Source organism: Micromesistius poutassou (assembly GCF_964030765.1).
Source record: "Micromesistius poutassou genome assembly, contig: SCAFFOLD_804, whole genome shotgun sequence".
Classification (NCBI taxonomy): domain Eukaryota; kingdom Metazoa; phylum Chordata; class Actinopteri; order Gadiformes; family Gadidae; genus Micromesistius; species Micromesistius poutassou.
In genome coordinates, this window is record NW_028178833.1 from 2,501 (window position 1) to 22,069 (window position 19,569).

The following is a 19,569-nucleotide window of genomic DNA, read 5'->3' on the forward strand; positions in this document are numbered from 1 at the left end:
ACACCTCAACTATACCATACTATACTACACTATAACATACTGCACATTAACACCTCAACTATACCATACTATACTATACTACACTACACTATAACATACTGCACATTAACACCTCAACTATACCATACTATACTACACTATAACATACATTAACACCTCAACTATACCATACTATACTACACTATAACATACATTAACACCTCAACTATACCATACTATACTACACTATAACATACTGCACATTAACACCTCAACTATACCATACTATACTACACTATAACATACATTAACACCTCAACTATACCATACTATACTACACTATAACATACTGCACATTAACACCTCAACTATACCAAACTATACTACACTATAACATACAGCACATTAACACCTCAACTATACTATACTATACTACACTATAACATACATTAACACCTCAACTATACCATACTATACTACACTACACTATAACATACTGCACATTAACACCTCAACTATACCATACTATACTATAACATACTGCACATTAACACCTCAACTATACCATACTATACTACACTACACTATAACATACTGCACATTAACACCTCAACTATACCATACTATACTATAACATACTGCACATTAACACCTCAACTATACCATACTATACTACACTACACTATAACATACTGCACATTAACACCTCAACTATACCATACTATTCTATAACATACTGCACATTAACACCTCAACTATACCATACTATACTACACTACACTATAACATACTGCACATTAACACCTCAACTATACCATACTATACTATAACATACTGCACATTAACACCTCAACTATACCATACTATACTAAACTATAACATACTGCACATTAACACCTCAACTATACCATACTACACTATACTACACTATAACACTGCACATTAACACATCAACTATACCATACTATACTACACTATAACATACTGCACATTAACACCTCAACTATACCATACTATACTATACTATAACATACTGCACATTAACACCTCAACTATACCATACTATACTATACTATAACATACTGCACATTAACACCTCAACTATACCATACTATACTATACTATAACATACTGCACATTAACACCTCAACTATACTATACTATACTACACTATAACATACTGCACATTAACACCTCAACTATACCATACTATACTATACTATAACATACAGCACATTAACACCTCAACTATACCACACCATACTATACTATACTATAACATACTGCATATTAACACCTCAACTATACCATACTATACTATAACATACTGCATATTAACACCTCAACTATACTATACTATACTATACTATACTATACTATAACATACAGCATATTAACACCTCAACTATACCACACCATACTATACTATACCATACCATACCATACTATACACACCATACCATACCATACCATACTATACATACCATACTATACCATACCATACATATTAACACCTCAACTATACCACACCATACTATACAATACCATACATATTAACACCTCAACTATACCATACCATACTATACCATACTATACTATACCATACATACTATACCAGACTATACATACCATACTATACTATACCATGCTATACTATAGCATAATATACCATACCATGCTATACTATACCATACTATACATCAGTGTGCGAAATACCCTTCAATATTCGGGGGGGTCCCCATCTCCTGATTGTTGCGCAATATCGATCTAAATTATTCTTATGCAGTAGGCCTATAGCAGTGGTTCTCAAACGCGAGCGTTCTCTAGTGGTACGAACGCGGAGTATGAACGATTTTTTTTTTTTTTTTTTTAAAGTTGAAGCAGAGCTGGGTTCACCGTGTGACACACGCTTTTGCCTGCTTACACACACGCCACACATCCAACAACAATAACAATCCTGATCGCTCCCCCCCCCCCCCCCCCCCCCCTCAAAAATCCCGATCGCATTGTTGACGGTTCATTTATTAGCCTACATAAATGAACTGGCTACAACAATGAAACAATAAATTATTTACAATGCTCCGAATGAGCACATGTGTGATGGCCGTGCAGTGTTTCCCACACATAGGCCAATGTGTGGCGCTGCCCCACAGATTGAACAACGAGCGCCACAAATTGATTCCGCTTTTCTTATTTATTTTTACTTGAACGCGTTTTTTAAATGTAACTCCGCCAGCCCGTAATCGCGCCCCCGTAATGCTGCCAGTCCGACATGTTCCCATTCCGACAGTCCTGTGCGCGTATGCAAATTAGCCATGTGCGCCAAACAGAAGAAGGGCCCTATCTTGCGCCCGGCGCAATTGACTTTCTACACCGACGCATGTGTCGTTGCTAGTTTGCACCCGGCGCAAAGCTGATTTTCCCCTTTACATCGTCTATCTCCTCATCTCCGAGTGCCACCTTTTTCGATGTGAATCCGAAGTGTGCCAGTGATAAACTTTGATTTTGCTTTCGCTTGTTAGCCATTGTTATTGACGGCCTACGTCATTGCTCTGGGCTCTCGCACATGGCTAATTTGCATACGCGCAGGCGCAGGACTGGTTCAGCTTAATGTTAAACAAATTATTATTATTAACATTTTTGAATTATAAATACTTGACATGGTGATCTCTTAAACACATCATTAGTGACAATAAAATTATTATATCATTTTTTTTAATTTTTTTTTTTACAAGATTGAGACCCCCCCCAGGTTTTGCTTTTGAGTCTTTCAGGGGGTCTCAAGGGGTTAATCGGGGGGGTCCGACCCCCCCAAACCCCCCCGTATTTCGCACTATGCTATACATACTATACTGTACTACATTATACTGTACTATTATAAAACGGGGGGCCTAAATCAAGCGATCTGATTGGTTCCCAACCGTTGTATATTGAGCGTATACACACAGCTATGACGCCCGTTCAGTTTACAGAGTCCAGTATCACTCCGCGCCTAACTCTAACTGTTGTTTATGTATATATAAAAGCGATAGCGTAGTTCACTGAAGCCTAAAAAACATGTTGATTGCTGGAGAGGGTGGAAATGTTGTAAAGCAATAGGCACACGGTCGGCAATTTAGCCTACTATCGAGTTCGAGTGAACTCGATAGAAGGCTAAATTGCCGGCGAACCAAGCTACCGTCTTTAGCCTAGCCTTCTCTCTGAAGGACGCTACAGTGTGTTGCATAGCAACCGCCGTACACTTTGCCGGCAGCCAGGAGGAACTACTTTTTGTATTCGTTAAAAAAAATGCTTTTCCGACTTTCTAGCTTTTTCAAAATTGAGGGTGTCTATGACTTTCATTTCGCCATATTTACGTAACCGTTTTATAAAAGCAATAGATCACTTCAGTCAGTGATATACGGTCATTATACCACAGTGAAGGGGGTCGCCGCCCCTCCGCTGCGCGTCGGGACGGACAACGCCCCTTAACTGTGGTATAATGAGCGTATACCACAGCCTGTCGTGATCTATTGCTTAAGTATACTACACTACTATATATACTAAACTGTACTATTCCATATTATATTATACATACTATACTATACTCTACTCTACAATACTATACATACTATACTGTATCATACTTTACTATGTATACTATACTGTACTATACTACATACCATAATATACTGTACTATACTGCGTACTACCTACGCATTACTTGGCTGTGTCCACATAGTGCAGCTGCCATATTTAATGACGTTGCAGCTCTTCAGAAGAGTTTGCAGCTACAACTGGTTTGACTTTCAACAACAATCATCTGAATGAGAACTATTCTCGCTGTGGATCAGCATGGGCTCCAGGGCCCAGTCCTATCGGCCCTGGTCCACCATAGGGGCCCCCATGGACAGGCTGAGAGGGCCCACCTGAGTGATGCAGGCCCCGGTGAAGGCCACGATCACCGCCACCACGTTGACGGTGAGCTGGAACTGGAGGAACTTGGAGATGCTGTCGTAGACGTTCCTCCCCCACATCACCGCCTTCACGATGCTGCTGAAGTTGTCGTCCGTCAGGATGATGTCAGAGGCCTCTTTGGCCACGTCTGTGCCGGCAATGCCCTGGGGGGGGGCAGGGGAGGAGAGGGCCAGGAGAGAGGAGAGGAGAGGGGCAGGAGAGAGGAGAGGAGAGGGGCAGGAGAAGGAGGAGAGGGGGAGGAGAGGGCCAGGAGAGAGGAGAGGAGAGGGGCAGGAGAGAGGAGAGGAGAGGGGCAGGAGAGAGGAGAGGAGAGGGGCAGGAGAGAGGAGAGGGGGAGGAGAGAGGAGAGGAGAGGGGCAGGAGAGGGAGGAGAGGGAGGAGAGGGAGGAGAGGAGATGTTTGGTTTCCAGATGTGTGTTCTTAGTGTTTCTTTGAGCGAGGATAACGTGGGTAGGTCTGTGTATATTCCCAAAAAGAAGAGCTTTAGTTTCCTCTTTGTGGGATCAATATAAATGTTTTTAGCCTTTACTTTTCCTCCCTCAAACTGATACCATGGAAAGTGATTCATAACGATGAGGACAGAATGACTTCAGCATGAACAGCGTTACATAACATCACAGGACGTTACCATGGCGAAGCCCACGTCAGCCTTCTTCAGAGCAGGGCCGTCATTGGTTCCGTCCCCCGTTACCGCGACGACCTGCCTCTGCTCCAGTGCGGTGCTGTCAATGATGCCTGGACGCATTGAGCACATGCAGTCAGTGAACCACAGCGCACGTTGGAGTGGGCAGTAACACATGCAGGTGTGTGTGTGTGTGTGGGTCCCTACCTTTGACCAGAGTGTGTTTGTCGGTGGGAGAGGAGCGGGCCAGCACCCGCAGCTTGGGCCAGATCTTATCGATACGCTCCTGTTCAATCTGTCAACGCCAGAGAGCATCATGGTCCATGAGCTACCCGCCGCTCTCACTGGATATCACTAGTGTGTGTGTGTGTGTGTGTGTGTGTGTGTGTGTGTGTGTGTGTGTGTGTGTGTGTGTGTGTGTGTGTGTGCCCGTGTGTGTGTATGTGTATGTGAGTGAGTGAGTGAGTGAGTGAGTGTGTGTGTGTGTGTGTGTGTGAGTGAGTGAGTGAGTGAGTGTGTGTGTGTGTGTGTGTGTGTGTGTGTGTGTGTGTCCGTGTGTGTGTGTGTGTGTGTGTGTTTTCAGGGGCATAAATGATCAAAGAGCCTCATCTACAGAGAGAGATATTCTCAGGGCTCTTCTTATATGAGCAGCAATTATAAAAAACAACCCAACGTGTTCCATAGAGGGTTGGTTAAACTGCCCTTTACTGGTAGCACTCATGGAGCAGAAGCCAACGTCCAGAGAGGAGCTGAAGCAAAGAGCAAAGAGTCCTTCAGTTCTCTTCTGCTGATGGGCTAATTGCCCACAGAGGACCACAGCTCCCTGATCTCTGAAGAGTATCACCTCCTCCACCAAGGGAGCTCACCCACTCTGTGGTCACCTGCAGCCACCTCACGTCCTGGCCCTGAGCGTCCAATCACAGGACGGCTGGGGATGATGCTGGACCCCAGGTCTCAGATACAAAACCCTACAATGCTCTGACATTAAAACACGTGTTGTGCATCAAGCAGCACTCCCCCAACACCCCCCCCCCCCCACACACACTGACCTCGCCCTTCTCGTTGCGGATGCGGCGGTTGAAGTCCTTGCCCTCCAGACAGATGAAGTCGTCTCCGGGGTGGATGATCCCACACTTGGCGGCGATGGCCCGGGCCGTGTTGATGTTGTCTCCGGTCACCATGCGCACCGTGATGCCGGCCCGCTGGCACATGCGGATGGCGTCGGGCACCTGGGGGGCGGGGGGGGGGGGGGGGGCGGAGGCTGAGAGGAGCTGGACGCAGCAGAGCAACACGAGGGCGGGACAACAGGGGGAGCAGGAGGGGTGGGGGCGTACCTCGGGCCGCACGGGGTCCTCGATGCCCACCACCGTGATGGCCGTCAGCTCCGTCACGATGTCCGCCTCGTTGTCCCAGTCGGGCTCCGGGGTCGCCGGCAGGTCGCGGTACGAGATGCATATGGTCCTCAGACCCTCGCACGCCATTGGCTCGATGACCTGTCAGTCATATGACATGACTTCAGAACTAACAATTACCTATATATATATATATATATATCAGTGGAGGCTTCTCCAGTGAGGGAGGAAGATCCTCCTTAACATTGTTGAGAATAAAAAGTGTAGATTGCCCAGACTACTGTAATGAATTAATGCCCTTAGACATGACTACTTTAATGCCTTTGTATATGTTATGTTTGTTTCCCTGGGTAAAGGGACATTAGCACCCCCTATCGCCTATTGGATATTACTTTGGGGAGGACGTTCCTCCCTCAGCCTCCATTGACTCCCAGTCATTTCTCGGGAACTACTGGCAGCCGGTGGATAACATTGGGGGTCAATGGGAGAGAGGAGGAAAGTCCTCCTCTGAGTGGGTGGGACTAGCTAAGGGATCTGAATCTAGGCTGGAGCCCTCGCTGCGCTATGAACCAATAAGCAGGAGCCCTGGCTGTGGAGCAGCCCGGAGGGAGGGTTTATCCCCTCAAGCCTCTAGGCTACGAGAACCAACGAACCCGCTCGTATGCCTCGTTTCCACCGAGCAGTGCGCTAATGTTCGTTGCGGTATAGTGCGGCTCTGTTCGCTTATATTGGCGTTTCCATCGCCAAAAGTCAGCTGAAATAAACAAGCTACCTATACCTTCCTACGAGTCTACCTATTTTTCGGTACTCCGCCGTTGGGTTACCAAGCCGTCTGAAAGGGTGGCGAAAACGTGGCGTTACACACGCCGTTATTCTGAAATCACTTTAAAAATATCCTGTTTGGTATGACCAGGTCACTGATATCTTTAACACAAACAGCGAGGAGGATTGACTTGATCTATAAATGAAATCCCTCAATCTTATTTGGCTTAACACCATGACCAACATTCTGAAACATCCATTAACATCCACATTTGCCTCAAACAATGTTAGGCTTACAGCCCATGTCAATAGTTGTGAAATGATGTTCTTGTTGTTCTTTTGTTTGTTACTGACCGTTCTGTTTAATATTGTGGAAAGGATGTTAGTGAATGATTCAGAGCATGATGCATTTTAAATGGCATCACTTTTGGTCTTGTGTCTTAATTTTTCAATATTAACAATTGTAGCTGAAAATAAACATAGCCAAATTACAACCAATAGCTTCAGTCATTGAGGGCAAAAATAGGCCCAATGATAGGCCCAGATTTTTTAATTTAGTTTTACAAATCAAGAGTAGGCCTGATTTGACTAATAGGCTTTGCATCCTTTCCTTCTGCCCTTGTAGTCCAAGACATGCTGCCCACCAGCTTTCAAAGTACAATGCTGCCACTGGTGGATTTGTATCAATTTTATCACATAATTATCCCTCCCTGCTATTTTGTAGTTCACCAAAACTCCCTGAAACAACTTGATTCTCACATACTTATGCCACCATACGCCACTAACAGTGCAAGCAGGCCAATGGCAACCAAGCGCGCAGTCCTTCCTCCCTCACTTTAAAAACCACCAGCCGCCACTGACACATATATATATATATATATATACACATATATATATATGTATATATATATGTATATAACATAATGATTGAAAACGATCATACAAAATGAAGGGAATGTGAAGGGAGTCTCAATAAAAGGGATGGATGGAGGATTCAGTAAGACGTGGGCACACCTGCTTGACCATCTCGTCTCTGTCCCTGGGTCTGAAGATACGAGGTTCTCCATTAGGACCAATAATATAGGCACACCTGGTGGGCGAGAGAGAGAGAGAGAGAGAGAGAGAGAGAGAGAGAGAGAGAGAGAGAGAGAGGGTTAGGCTTGTGAGATGGGGGGATTCATGTAATGACAGCAGCATAGCATCTCAGCTACCTCAAATTATCCAATCATATTCCTCATTAATGAACTCTCAACCATAAACTCTCTCTTACAAACACACACACACACACACACACACACACACACACACACACACACACACACACACACAGAGACGCACAGACACGCACACACACACACCCACCCACACACACACACACACACACACACACACACACACACACACACACACACACACACACACACACACACACACACACACACACACACACACACACACACACACCCACTCAGGGGTCCAGCTCACTTCTTGAGCAGGATCTCGGAGGCCCCCTTGCTGTAGAGGCGGTAGGAGCGGTCGGGCAGCTGCACCACTGTGCTCATGGACTTACGGGTGGAGTTGAAGGTGTAGACCTGGGGAGGGACAGAGGTCACAGGTCACAGGTCACTGGGAGGGACAGAGGTCACAGGTCACTGGGAGGGACAGAGGTCACAGGTCACAGGTCACTGGGAGGGACAGAGGTCACAGGTCACAGGGAGGGACAGAGGTCACAGGTCACAGGTCACTGGCAGGGACAGAGGTCACAGGTCACAGGGAGGGACAGAGGTCACAGGTCACAGGGAAGGACAGAGGTCACAGGTCACAGGTCGGTTAGTGTCACTAATAGCAGGGGTTAAAGGTGACTTAATGAACCCCTCACCCTAAGTGTAAGAATAAGAAGGGGCTGTTTCTTACAGGTTCATTTAACACATGTTTAAATCTCCAAAAGCATTTACTATGAATACTTGTTTAAAGCATTCATGCCTATTCAAAGAAAGGGCAGATTATTTTGAATGTATTGAACCTATTCTATTATGAGGCTGCGGCATGTTGGCCACGGCAACATGACAGCCGACAGCAGGACCCGTACACCCTACTGCTGCTCACTGCCATGGGGGGTCCTCACTGCCATGGGGGGTCCTCACTGCCATGGGGGGTCCTCACTGCCATGGGGGGTCCTCACTGCCATGGGGGGTCCTCACTGCCATGGGGGGTCCTCACTGCCATGGGGGGTCCTCACTGCCATGGGGGGTCCTCACTGCCATGGGGGGTCCTCACTGCCATGGGGGCTGCTCACTGCCATGGGTCAGCTCACCTTGTAGAGGCGCTCCTCTGGCATCTGCTCCCTGACCGGGGCGTAGTCCTTCTTCAGGTCCAGGACGAAGCCCAGCAGACCACACTCTGTCTTGTTGCCCACCTGCTTTGCTAGACCCCCCTCCACGTCAGGGGGCTGAGAGAGAGAGAGAGAGAGAGAGAGAGAGAGACAGAGACAGAGACAGAGACAGAGACAGAGGCAGAGAGAGAGACACAGAGAGAGAGAGAGCGAGGACAATCCGAAAGAAACAGACAGACAGAAAACAAACAGAATGAGCAGAGAACATAGTAATAGGATTTTTTAAAACAAAAAAGAAAGAGAGAATTTAGAATCCTTTGAGAATGCAACGACGACAAAGTAGAACCCCAGGGGGAGTTGTGAAGCGAACAGCGTCGCTCACCATGATCTTGGAGGTGTAGGCGCTGTTGATGGCGATGGCGTTCACGATCAGCTCCAGGGTCTTGGCGGGGACCTGGTCTGGCTCCGGGATGGCCCGGTGGTGGACGTCACCTGGTGAACAGCAGACAGGTGGCGGACAGGTTACCCACCATGTCTCACATATTCTCAATGGAGAAAGCACTCGTAATATCACCATATGGGCTCTGAAGCTTGGGCCAAGAGCCCCGTTAATAATAATAATAATACATTGGACTTATGGCACCTTTCAAAACACCCAAGGTCACCTTACAATAAAAGAAAATAGAAGTAAGAAAGAGTTTATTAGCTAAGAAACATTAAAAATAAATAAGATAACAAGCAAACTAAATGGTAATGGGGGGGGGGGTGGTTAAAGTTTATAGACTGACTTGAAAAGGTGAGTTTTGAGAGTAGTTTTGAACTGTGAGATGTCAATCACACGAATGTGAGGGGGGAGTGAGTTCCAGAGTTTTGGTGCAGAATGGGAGAAGGCCCTTGCTCCCATTGTGGTGAGTCTGATGTTTGGTATTGCCAGTAGTCCTGCTGTTGACGACCGTAGTGAGCGTGAAGGTGTGTAGGTCTGTAGGAGTTCTGTGATATAGGAGGGGGCGAGGTTGTGAAGGGTTTTGAATGTCATCAGAAGGACTTTGAAGTTGATCCGTTGCGATATGGGGAGCCGGTGCAGTTAAATCAGCAGGGGTGTGACATGTTCGGTGGACTTGGTACGGGTGATGATGCATGCAGCTGAGTTTTGGAGAAGTTGGTGTCAGTGGATGAGTTTATTGGGGATTCCTCGCAGGATGGCGTTGCAGTAGTCGATGCGCGGTGTCACCAGGGTGTTGACAAGCACTTCAGTGGAGTGTTGTGAAAGTGCAGGACGCAATCTGGAGATGTTTCTGAGGTGGAAATAAGCCGTCCGGCAGACATTATTGGTGTGGTTGGAAAATGAAAGGGTACTGTCCAGAATGACTCCAAGGCTCTTTACCTGTTTGGAGACTTGTATGAGATCCTCCCCAATGGAGACTGTGGATGTAGTGCCAATGAGCAGACGCTCTGTTTTGCTACTGTTAAGTTTGAGATAATTGGTGGTCATCCATGTCTGGATGTCGTGAATACAGGTGGTGAGGGTGTTTGGGGGAGTGTTGCAGTGGGCTTGGTAGATACGTAGAGCTGTGTGTCATCTGCATATGAGTGGAAGTGGATGCCATGGTGTCTGAAGATATTGCCTAGCGGAAGAAGGTAAATGATAAATAAAAGTGGCCCCAATACTGACCCCTGTGGAACTACATGTTGGAGTACTGAGCTCTCTGACTGGTGGTCTTGTATTTGAACAAAATATGTCCGGTCTGTCAGGTAGTGTGCAAACCACTTAAGGGCTGTTCCACAGACTCCTATACTTTCAAGCCGCTCAAGCAGCAGTTGGTGGGATATTGTGTTGAAGGCGGCACTGAGGTCTAGGAGAATGAGTATGGACAGTAGGCCACAGCTGCACGGAGAAGGACATTCGTGATCTTGACAAGGGCTGTCTCAGTGCTGTGTCTAGAAAGGAAACCGGATTGAAATTGTTCAAGATCGTTGTCTTCGCGTTAAAAAATGATGTTGGGGAGACGATAGAAGACCCTATACAAATTTGCGAGGCATTCAGAGATTATTATGTTAAATTATATAGCTCAGAGACCAATCAAGAAGATATAGATGAGAGCTCCTTTTTGGATGGAATTAATATACCTAAAATTCGAGAGGAAGACAGTAAAGAGCTGGGGGCAGGTGTGAGTATTGGTGAAATCTTGGAGGCAATAAGAAATATGAAGTCTGGAAAAGCTGCAGGGCCGGATGGTCTACCAATAGACATATATAAAAGATTTGCGGGCAGATTAACGAAACCCCTCTTGGACATGTACAGTGAATCTTTTAAAGAGGGAGTATTGCCTCCCACTATGAGAGGAGCCCTCATTACACTCTTGCCAAAACCTGGTAAAACAAATGATAGATGCGAAAATATGCGGCCAATCAGCCTTTTAAATTCTGATCTTAAGATACTTTGCAAAATACTTGCAAAGAGACTAGAACTTGTTTTACCAGAAATTATAGATGAGGACCAGAATGGGTTCATGGTGGCCCGCCAGGGTTTTCACAATGTAAGGAGAGTATTGAATTTACTGCATGTCCAGAAGGGGGCGCCAGATACAGCCTTTTTGTCTCTCGATGCCGAAAAGGCCTTTGACCGCGTAGAGTGGCCGTTTCTATTCGAGCTCCTTGGTCGATTTGGCTTGGGGGAGAACTTTTGTAAGTGGGTAAGACTGTTGTACAACGATCCATATGCAGAAATAATAACCAACAATAATATATCTGGACCGATTAGGATCAATAGAGGCTGTAGACAGGGATGCCCTTTATCACCTCTCTTATTTTTGATCGCAATTGAACCATTTGCTATTGCTGTAAGGGAACATACACTAATTACAGGTATTAATATAGAAAATCTAGAGCACCACATATCTTTATATGCTGATGATGTAATACTATTCCTAAAAAATTTGGAGGTATCTGTTCCAGCTATTCTAGATCTAATAACATCATATGGTCGCATATCTGGCTACAAAGTAAACAACTCCAAGTCATCCATTATGCTTCTGAACTCGGAAGAAAGATCAAACCCTCCCGGTCATGTCTGTCACTTCAGACCAGTAAATGTCTTTACGTATTTGGGAATCCAAATTGTGCCAAGGTTGGAAGAGATGGTGAATACTAATTATAACCCAATTTTAACCACAATCGAAAATTCAATTAATAGATGGTCAAGTCTTTCAATATCTTTAATTGGCAGAATTAATATACTCAAAATGAATGTACTTCCCAAACTATTATATTTATTTCAAAACGTACCCTTGCCACCTCCACCAAACTTCTTTTCTAGAACCAGGAAATTGTTTACCAACTTTATTTGGAACAATAGAAGTCCTAGACTTAGATTGTCCTTGCTCTATCTACCCTATGATAGGGGGGGATTAAAGTGTCCTAACCTGCTGTGGTATTTTTGGGCAGCTCAATTGAGAACGCTAATGTTCTACTTTACAACGGATGCGGCGCCGGCATGGAAAGATGTGGAATCGAGCTCCTTGAAATTACCACTCCCCCTTTATATGTACTCAGATACTTATAAAAACCTAAAAAGAATTACAAGCAATCCTATAGTTAAAACAATGATTGAAGTCTGGCATGAGGTCAATATATATCTGGGAGAACATTCGCGTCTCTCTTGCTTCAGCCCAATATGGGGTAATAACCAATTTGTGCCAGGCAGAGCTGATGGGGGGTTTAAATTATGGGCGGATAGGGGAATAGGTCAACTAAGGGACGTATTTGAGAGGGGTCGAGGGAGTATGCTCTCGTTCGAGGAACTTGTCACTAAATATGATATCCCTCACAAACACTTCTTTAAATATCTGCAACTGAGGGATTTTATTAGAACTAATTTGGGGCAATCCATGCTGGCCCCACCCACGTCTGTGCTGGAGAAAGCTTTGGTTAATGACCCATTTAGAAGGGGGATGATATCAGATTTTTATGCTCTATTGGTTGACTCCTCTCCGGAATCCTCGGAAGATAGACTTAATGCCTGGAGAGCAGATATCCGGGAGGATTTAACAGTGGAACAATGGAGCACGGCGTGTGCACAAGCCCAATCCCAGACTGGGAATACTCGTCTAAAACTTCTACAATACAACTGGCTTATGAGAGTGTACATCACACCAGTTAAACTCAATAAGTATAATTGTAATATTCCAGATGTATGCACCAGATGCGGTGAAAATAGAGGCACATTGTTCCACTGTCTATGGTCCTGTCCAAAATTGATGGAGTTTTGGGGGAAGGTCGGGCAGGAAATACAGAAGATTTTGTCAATAAATATCGTACCAGAACCAAAGATCTTCCTGCTCGGTCTTTACCCAGAGGGACACAAGATAAAGAGTAATGAGCAAATGTTTATCGATATATGTCTTCTTCAAGCTAAAAGAATGATAGCATTGTCCTGGAAGAGGCCAGACAAACCAAGTATTACACAGTGGTTCAAGGAATTATGTTTATGTTTACCTTTGGAAAAGATCTCATACATTCTTAAGGACAAACAAGAAAAGTTTCAGGAGGTGTGGGGACGTTTTATAAGTTATATAAAGAACAGAAATTTGTCACATTTAATGGATGGAGCTGAAGAGGAGTAGTGCTGTTGTCGCTTTGTTTTGTTTTGTTTTTTGTGATTGTTGTTTTGCTTTCTTTGTACCAGTAACTGTCTTGTAATGTTCATTGTTGTTTTTTTTTTATTATTATTATTTTTTTTTATGTTTGTATCGTCAGATGTGTGTGTAAAAAAAAAAAAAAAAAAGGAAAATAAATACATTGTTAAAAAAAAAAAGATTGTTGTCTTGATCGTAAGTCTGGAGTTGGGTTGCAACTACTCTCTCTCTCTCTCTCTCTCTCTCTCTCTCTCTCTCTCTCTCTCTCTCTCTCGTGTTTTGGAAATGAAGGGCAAGTTTGATATTGGACAATAATTATTAAGGTTGTTACAGTCCAGTCCTGGTTTTTTCAGTGTGGGTCTGACTATTGCAGCTTTTAGTGAAGCGGGGACTGTGCCAGTTGACAAAGATGATTTGATAATGGAGGTTATCAGTGGTGTTAAGGCAGGCAGACAGGTTTTAACAAGGGAGGTGGGGATGGGGTCCAGGTGGCATGTAGAAGAGTTAGATTTGGTGATCAGAGATAAAGTCCTCAGTTGGAAGACTGAAGTTACTGACAACAGCAGGTGGGGGTAAATTTGTCACACATGCTGCTGTTAGTTCAGCCTGTGTGATGTTCAATTGTTGATGTATATTAGAGATTTTTGAATCAAAAAACTTAAGGAAAGCAGAGCAATAATCCTCAGAGATGTTGTTGGTGCTGGAGTCTGGTGGTTTCAGTAGCCTTTTCACTGTGGAGAAGAGTCTCCTGGTGTTACCTTCACCCGCACTGATGGTATTCGTGAAGTAGTTATTCTTTGCTGTATTCAGCATGTTTTTGTAGTAGAGTACATGTTCAGTGTACATTTGTTTGTGGACTGTGAGTCCTGTTTTGTTGCTGAGCCTCTCAAGACGTTGCCCTTTTGCCTTGAGCTGACGTGGCTCAGGTGTATACCACGGAGCAGTATGGGCAAAGGAAACAGCCCGGGTTTTTATAGGGGCTAGTGCATCAAGTTCTGTAGATAAGCAGTCATTGTAGTAGCCTACTAAGTCTGAGGGCAAAGAGGTGGTGGCAGGGCTTGGGTATGAGGCTTGGGTATGAGGTAATTAATGCTATGAAATCTTCCTTCTTTACATGTCTGATGTTACGGTATGACATTATCCTATTCATTTTTAATTTTCTGAGTGTCAAAGTAGCATTGAACAAGACAACTTTGTGATCAGAAACTGGTAATTCAGATGATTGAATATTAGATGGAGTAATGCCTGCACAACAAACTGTCAAGTGTATGTCCCTTTGAATGTGTTGGAAATCCAACATATTGGGTCATCCCAATATGTCATCCCAACAGTCCAGTGTTGCTTTAAAATCCTTTGTAGATGAATTTTCAGTGTGATCGAAGTGGATATTAAAATCCCCCATCAGAATGATGTGAGGAGACATTTCATTAATTGTTGTTAAAATAGTCGAGAGTTCATGGATAAAATCCTTTGACGGCTTAGGTGGCCTATACAGCACGACAATAACAGTGGCCGTGTGGCCATGGAGTTTCACAGCCAGCATCTCAAAGGAGGGCTGTTCAGGTAGACCAAGTAATTCCACTTTAAGACCCTCGCGGTAAATTGACGCGAGACCACCCCCTTTCCCGGAAGTTCAGGGTTTTGACAGGTAAACAAATCCAGGCGGAGTAGCAGAGTTTAAATGAAGGAAGTTGTTTTGTTGTTGCCAACTAGAGTTTCAACTAGACCTAGATAGTCCAAGCTTTGATCAATAATGAGATCATTGATCAGAAGGCCTTTGTTGGTGATGGAGCGAACGTTGTAGAGGGCAAACTTGTGGGAAGTGGTGCACGAATGTGCAGCGAATTTTGCCAATGGAGTTAGGACACTGCAGTTAACGCACCGGTCTGAACCTTTCCTCCTCCGAACTCGTGGACGGGCAGTCCAAAACCGAAATGATAGATCCGGTTCCTCGTCAGAAATGCAGTTCGCCGGGAGCCACGGTGGATGTACCTTGGACGTTTGCGCTGAGGTTCGCAGTCTGTACAGCTCATCAGGTGAGTACTTCAGTGTTGTTTGGGTTGTGATAGTAGAGAACATAGTTGAAATGATGATGATCCACAGTGGAAGCTTGAAATTTCGGCTTATATCCGGACTAATCCGCATAAACTGATCGATGAAATACAACAAACTAACAAGTCCGAAAACAGTAAAACAGTCTCTACAGTAGGGCTGCTTGTTGCCCCGTCCTCTACAGTAGGGCTGCTTGTTGCCCCATCCTCTACAGTAGGGCTGCTTGTTGCCCTGTTCTCTACAGTAGGGCTGCTTGTTGCCCTGTTCTCTACAGTAGGGCTGCTTGTTGCCCCGTCCTCTACAGTAGGGCTGCTTGTTGCCCTGTTCTCTACAGTAGGGCTGCTTGTTGCCAGCCGGCCTCTGGGTCTTTACATGGTTGGAGACTGAGGTCCCATTCAAATAGGAAATGCCACACAGAAGTTTTCGCCATATATTTTTATATGGTACCCAACAAAACAACAATATACGCTAATGTATCTCTTAAAATAAGATATAAATACGTCAAAATAGCAATTAATGTCTGACCTTGACATTAGAAATCCTGGTGCGGCGGACTTTGGTTTTGTGTGGCTTTGTGTGGTTTTGTGTGTGCTGCGTGTGTGTGTCCCAGGGGGAGGAGACCCACCGATGAAGGTCTGCACCACCGTCATGCGGTTGGTGGTGAGTGTGCCCGTCTTGTCCGAGCAGATGGCCGTGGCGTTGCCCATGGTTTCACACGCATCCAGGTGGCGCACAAGATTGTTATCTTTCATCATTTTCTAGGAGAAGCAGAAAGTGAAGGAAGGGTGTATAGAGATAGTGGACAGAGACAGAGTGCAGTTCCTGGTGGTGGTGGTGTGAGGCGTACCTTGACAGAGTAGGCCAGGGAGATGGTCACGGCCAGAGGGAGGCCCTCAGGGACGGCCACCACCAGCACCGTCACTCCGATGATGAAGAATTTTACAAAGTACTGGACGTACACCGGTGTGCATTCTGCCATCCAGGTGCGACCTGCGAACACAGCGGGGTTAGAGAGGACCGGCAGCTGACGGACCTGAGGGGTATCTGGACATCGGCTTATTAGACACACCTTGGACAACAAACGTCTCGATGCAAAAGTAGAGCACCAGGATGATCACGGTGATGGCTGACATCACCAGGCCTGAGGGAACAAAGCAGAGAATCGGTTAATCGGGTTATCAATCGGACAGTCCTACAGCTCGACCATTGCAATGAGAAAAACAGTGTTTCAAGGGCAAAGATTTTTGTGTTCTGCATTTCAATGGAACGGGCGACACAGTAATCAGTGGTGATGGAATGCTTGCGTTGGCTTCATCATCAGGATATAAACAGGTAAATATATCATAATGGAGCACAAGCTATTTTGCCATAGCTTATATTTTGAGGAAAGGATGAGACTTGGATGAGCTGGATCTCTGATACCCCTTTCCCACCAGCGCGGTTCAGTGCTGGTTTGGAGCCAGTGCCAATCTCAAACCTTTTCCACATAAATCATCCTGGCTCCGGGCCAGACCAACAGGTTCAGACTCCAGGCACCAACACCACACGGGTCCAGAGACCAGAACCAGGGACATCTAGGGTTAGAACCAGCACAACCACCAGCCAAGCACCAGCCCCGGCTTTGCGTTGGTGGAAAGGGGGTATAAAGGGCTGATTATGGCCCCACGTTCACGCAACGCAACGACCACGCAGACGCTTCAACGCAGTCGTGAACCTTTATGGTTCTGCGTCGGGTTTTAGTGAGCGGACCAATCACAGCCCTTGCGGCTGCGTCGCCTCAACGGAAGGTTACAATTTTTGGGAGGCTCACGTCAGGCCCTCGCGGTGGACGCAAGGAGGGTCCGCAAGGACGTAAGGGGTCCGTCACCCCCTTGGGTTGCGTGAACGTGGGACCATAATCAGCCCTTAAGAGAGGAGCTTTCTGGAGCCCCAGAGGGGCGTGTCTTCACATAGGGGGCGTGTCTCTACAGAGAGGGGCGTGTCTCTACAGAGAGGGGCGTGTCTTCACAGAGAGGGGCGTGTCTCTACAGAGAGGGGCGTGTCTTCACAGAGAGGGGCGTGTCTCTACAGAGAGGGGCGTGTCTCTACAGAGAGGGGCGTGTCTTCACATAGGGGGCGTGTCTCTACAGAGAGGGGCGTGTCTCTACAGAGAGGGGCGTGTCTCTACAGAGAGGGGCGTGTCTTCACAGAGAGGGGCGTGTCTCTACAGAGAGGGGCGTGTCTTCACATAGGGGGCGTGTCTCTACAGAGAGGGGCGTGTCTCTACAGAGAGGGGCGTGTCTTCACATAGGGGGGCATGTCTCTACAGAGAGGGGCGTGTCTTCACAGAGAGGGGCGTGTCTCCACAGAGAGGGGCGTGTCTCTACAGAGAGGGGCGTGTCTTCACAGAGAGGGGCGTGTCTTCACAGAGGGGGGCGTGTCTTCACAGAGGGGGTCTCACCTGCTTTGCCGATCTGGACGGCCAGCTTGGTGAGTTTTCCCTGCAGGACGCTCTTCTCCTTCTTGGGGACGTTGGTCTTCTTCTTCTCCCGGTCCTCCACCTCCCCTCCCTCCGCACTCTTCAGAGGCTGCATCTCCATGGCAACGCCCCCGTCCTGTTTCTTGGCTGAAAAAAAACACACACAGGTTGACTTGACCGCTTGATCACAACATCACACACACACATACACACACACACACACACACACACACACATCATACACACACACACACATACACAATCACACTCACTCACTCACACACACACACACACACACACACACATACAAGCACAATCTTTACCTTTGTTCTGGTTGTTCTCTACTGCACCATCAGGTTGTTTCCCTGAGAAAATGAGAGAGAGAGAGAGAGAGACACACACACAGAGAGAGAAAGAGAGAGAGCGACAGACAGACAGAGAGAGGAAGAGAGAGAGAGACAGAGAGAGAGAGACAGAGAGAGAGGAAGAGCGAGATAGAGATAGAGAGAGAGAGGAAGAGAGAGAGACACACACACACACAGAAAGATAGAGGAAGAGAGAGAGAGGAAGAGAGAGTGAGAGTAAATTGATATGGTTCAGAGTTCTATCATTTTTATGTGACAGCAAACAATGTTTACCAGTTTTACTACATTTATAACGTCAGAACAATCAGTAAACACTGGCAAACTCCAGAAAACAACACGAACAACAGTGATCACACACATCTCGTCACAACAATGAGACTACACACATGAATGTACACACAGGGATTCATTGGGGTCACTGCACCGGGTACAGCTGGGTGCGGATAGGGCCAGGACGTCCGTTCTGCCTCACCTACCATTGAGCGGCCCATAAGTGGCCTCTGCAGAGCTGAGAACCTGAGCGCTCTCCTCTAGTGGAAGAGCATCACAAAGGGGAACATTTCAACCATGTGTTGCAAAGAATTTGGTGAAAATTAGAAAATAATTGACAAAAACAAAAAGAGGAAAGAATGGAAATCTCATGTAAATGATGCATTTGCATATGGTTTAGCATGTACATTGATCAAAAGAGACAAATACATTGACAGAGAGAGAGCCGGAGAGATCTAGAGGCTGGAAGAATAGAAGCAAGCACAAAGAGAACTGTCATTGCATGATGAGAAGTTATGGCATTTGTAGAAATCTTATGAATGATGTATTGGTGGCAGTGGCTGTGTGGAGGGTGAGGCTGAGAGAGGCCGTCAGACCCCCTGCGGATCACACACATACACAACTGCAGAGGCAGAGCGACAACATCCTTCTCATATTTCAACAAAACACCCAAAGCCTACTCAACAACTCGTCTCATGTTAGATTTCCCCCTGTGCCAGGGGACACCAACACATGATACATGATGCTTGTTTGTCTTTGTTTTGTCCTGTTGTTGTGGTTGTTGTT

At 45.9% G+C, this 19,569-nt stretch overlaps 1 protein-coding gene across 1 annotated transcript in view; it reads right to left on the reverse strand.

Moving 5' to 3' along the window:
• Positions 1-19,043, reverse strand: part of LOC311373343 (plasma membrane calcium-transporting ATPase 2-like) — a gene marked incomplete at both ends in the record, with an annotated part of 20,342 nt that extends 1,299 nt beyond the window's left edge. Inside the window, 15 exons of the mRNA XM_084490114.1 lie at positions 3,888-4,079; positions 4,565-4,671; positions 4,766-4,853; positions 5,608-5,787; positions 5,893-6,051; positions 7,687-7,762; positions 8,158-8,264; positions 8,987-9,121; positions 9,387-9,496; positions 16,316-16,448; positions 16,538-16,680; positions 16,760-16,831; positions 18,131-18,295; positions 18,472-18,513; positions 18,990-19,043. Coding sequence (XP_084346240.1) covers positions 3,888-4,079; positions 4,565-4,671; positions 4,766-4,853; positions 5,608-5,787; positions 5,893-6,051; positions 7,687-7,762; positions 8,158-8,264; positions 8,987-9,121; positions 9,387-9,496; positions 16,316-16,448; positions 16,538-16,680; positions 16,760-16,831; positions 18,131-18,295; positions 18,472-18,513; positions 18,990-19,043 — 1,763 coding nt within the window. The remainder of the gene's footprint in view (positions 1-3,887; positions 4,080-4,564; positions 4,672-4,765; positions 4,854-5,607; positions 5,788-5,892; positions 6,052-7,686; positions 7,763-8,157; positions 8,265-8,986; positions 9,122-9,386; positions 9,497-16,315; positions 16,449-16,537; positions 16,681-16,759; positions 16,832-18,130; positions 18,296-18,471; positions 18,514-18,989) is intronic.
• Positions 19,044-19,569: the final 526 nt, after the last annotated feature.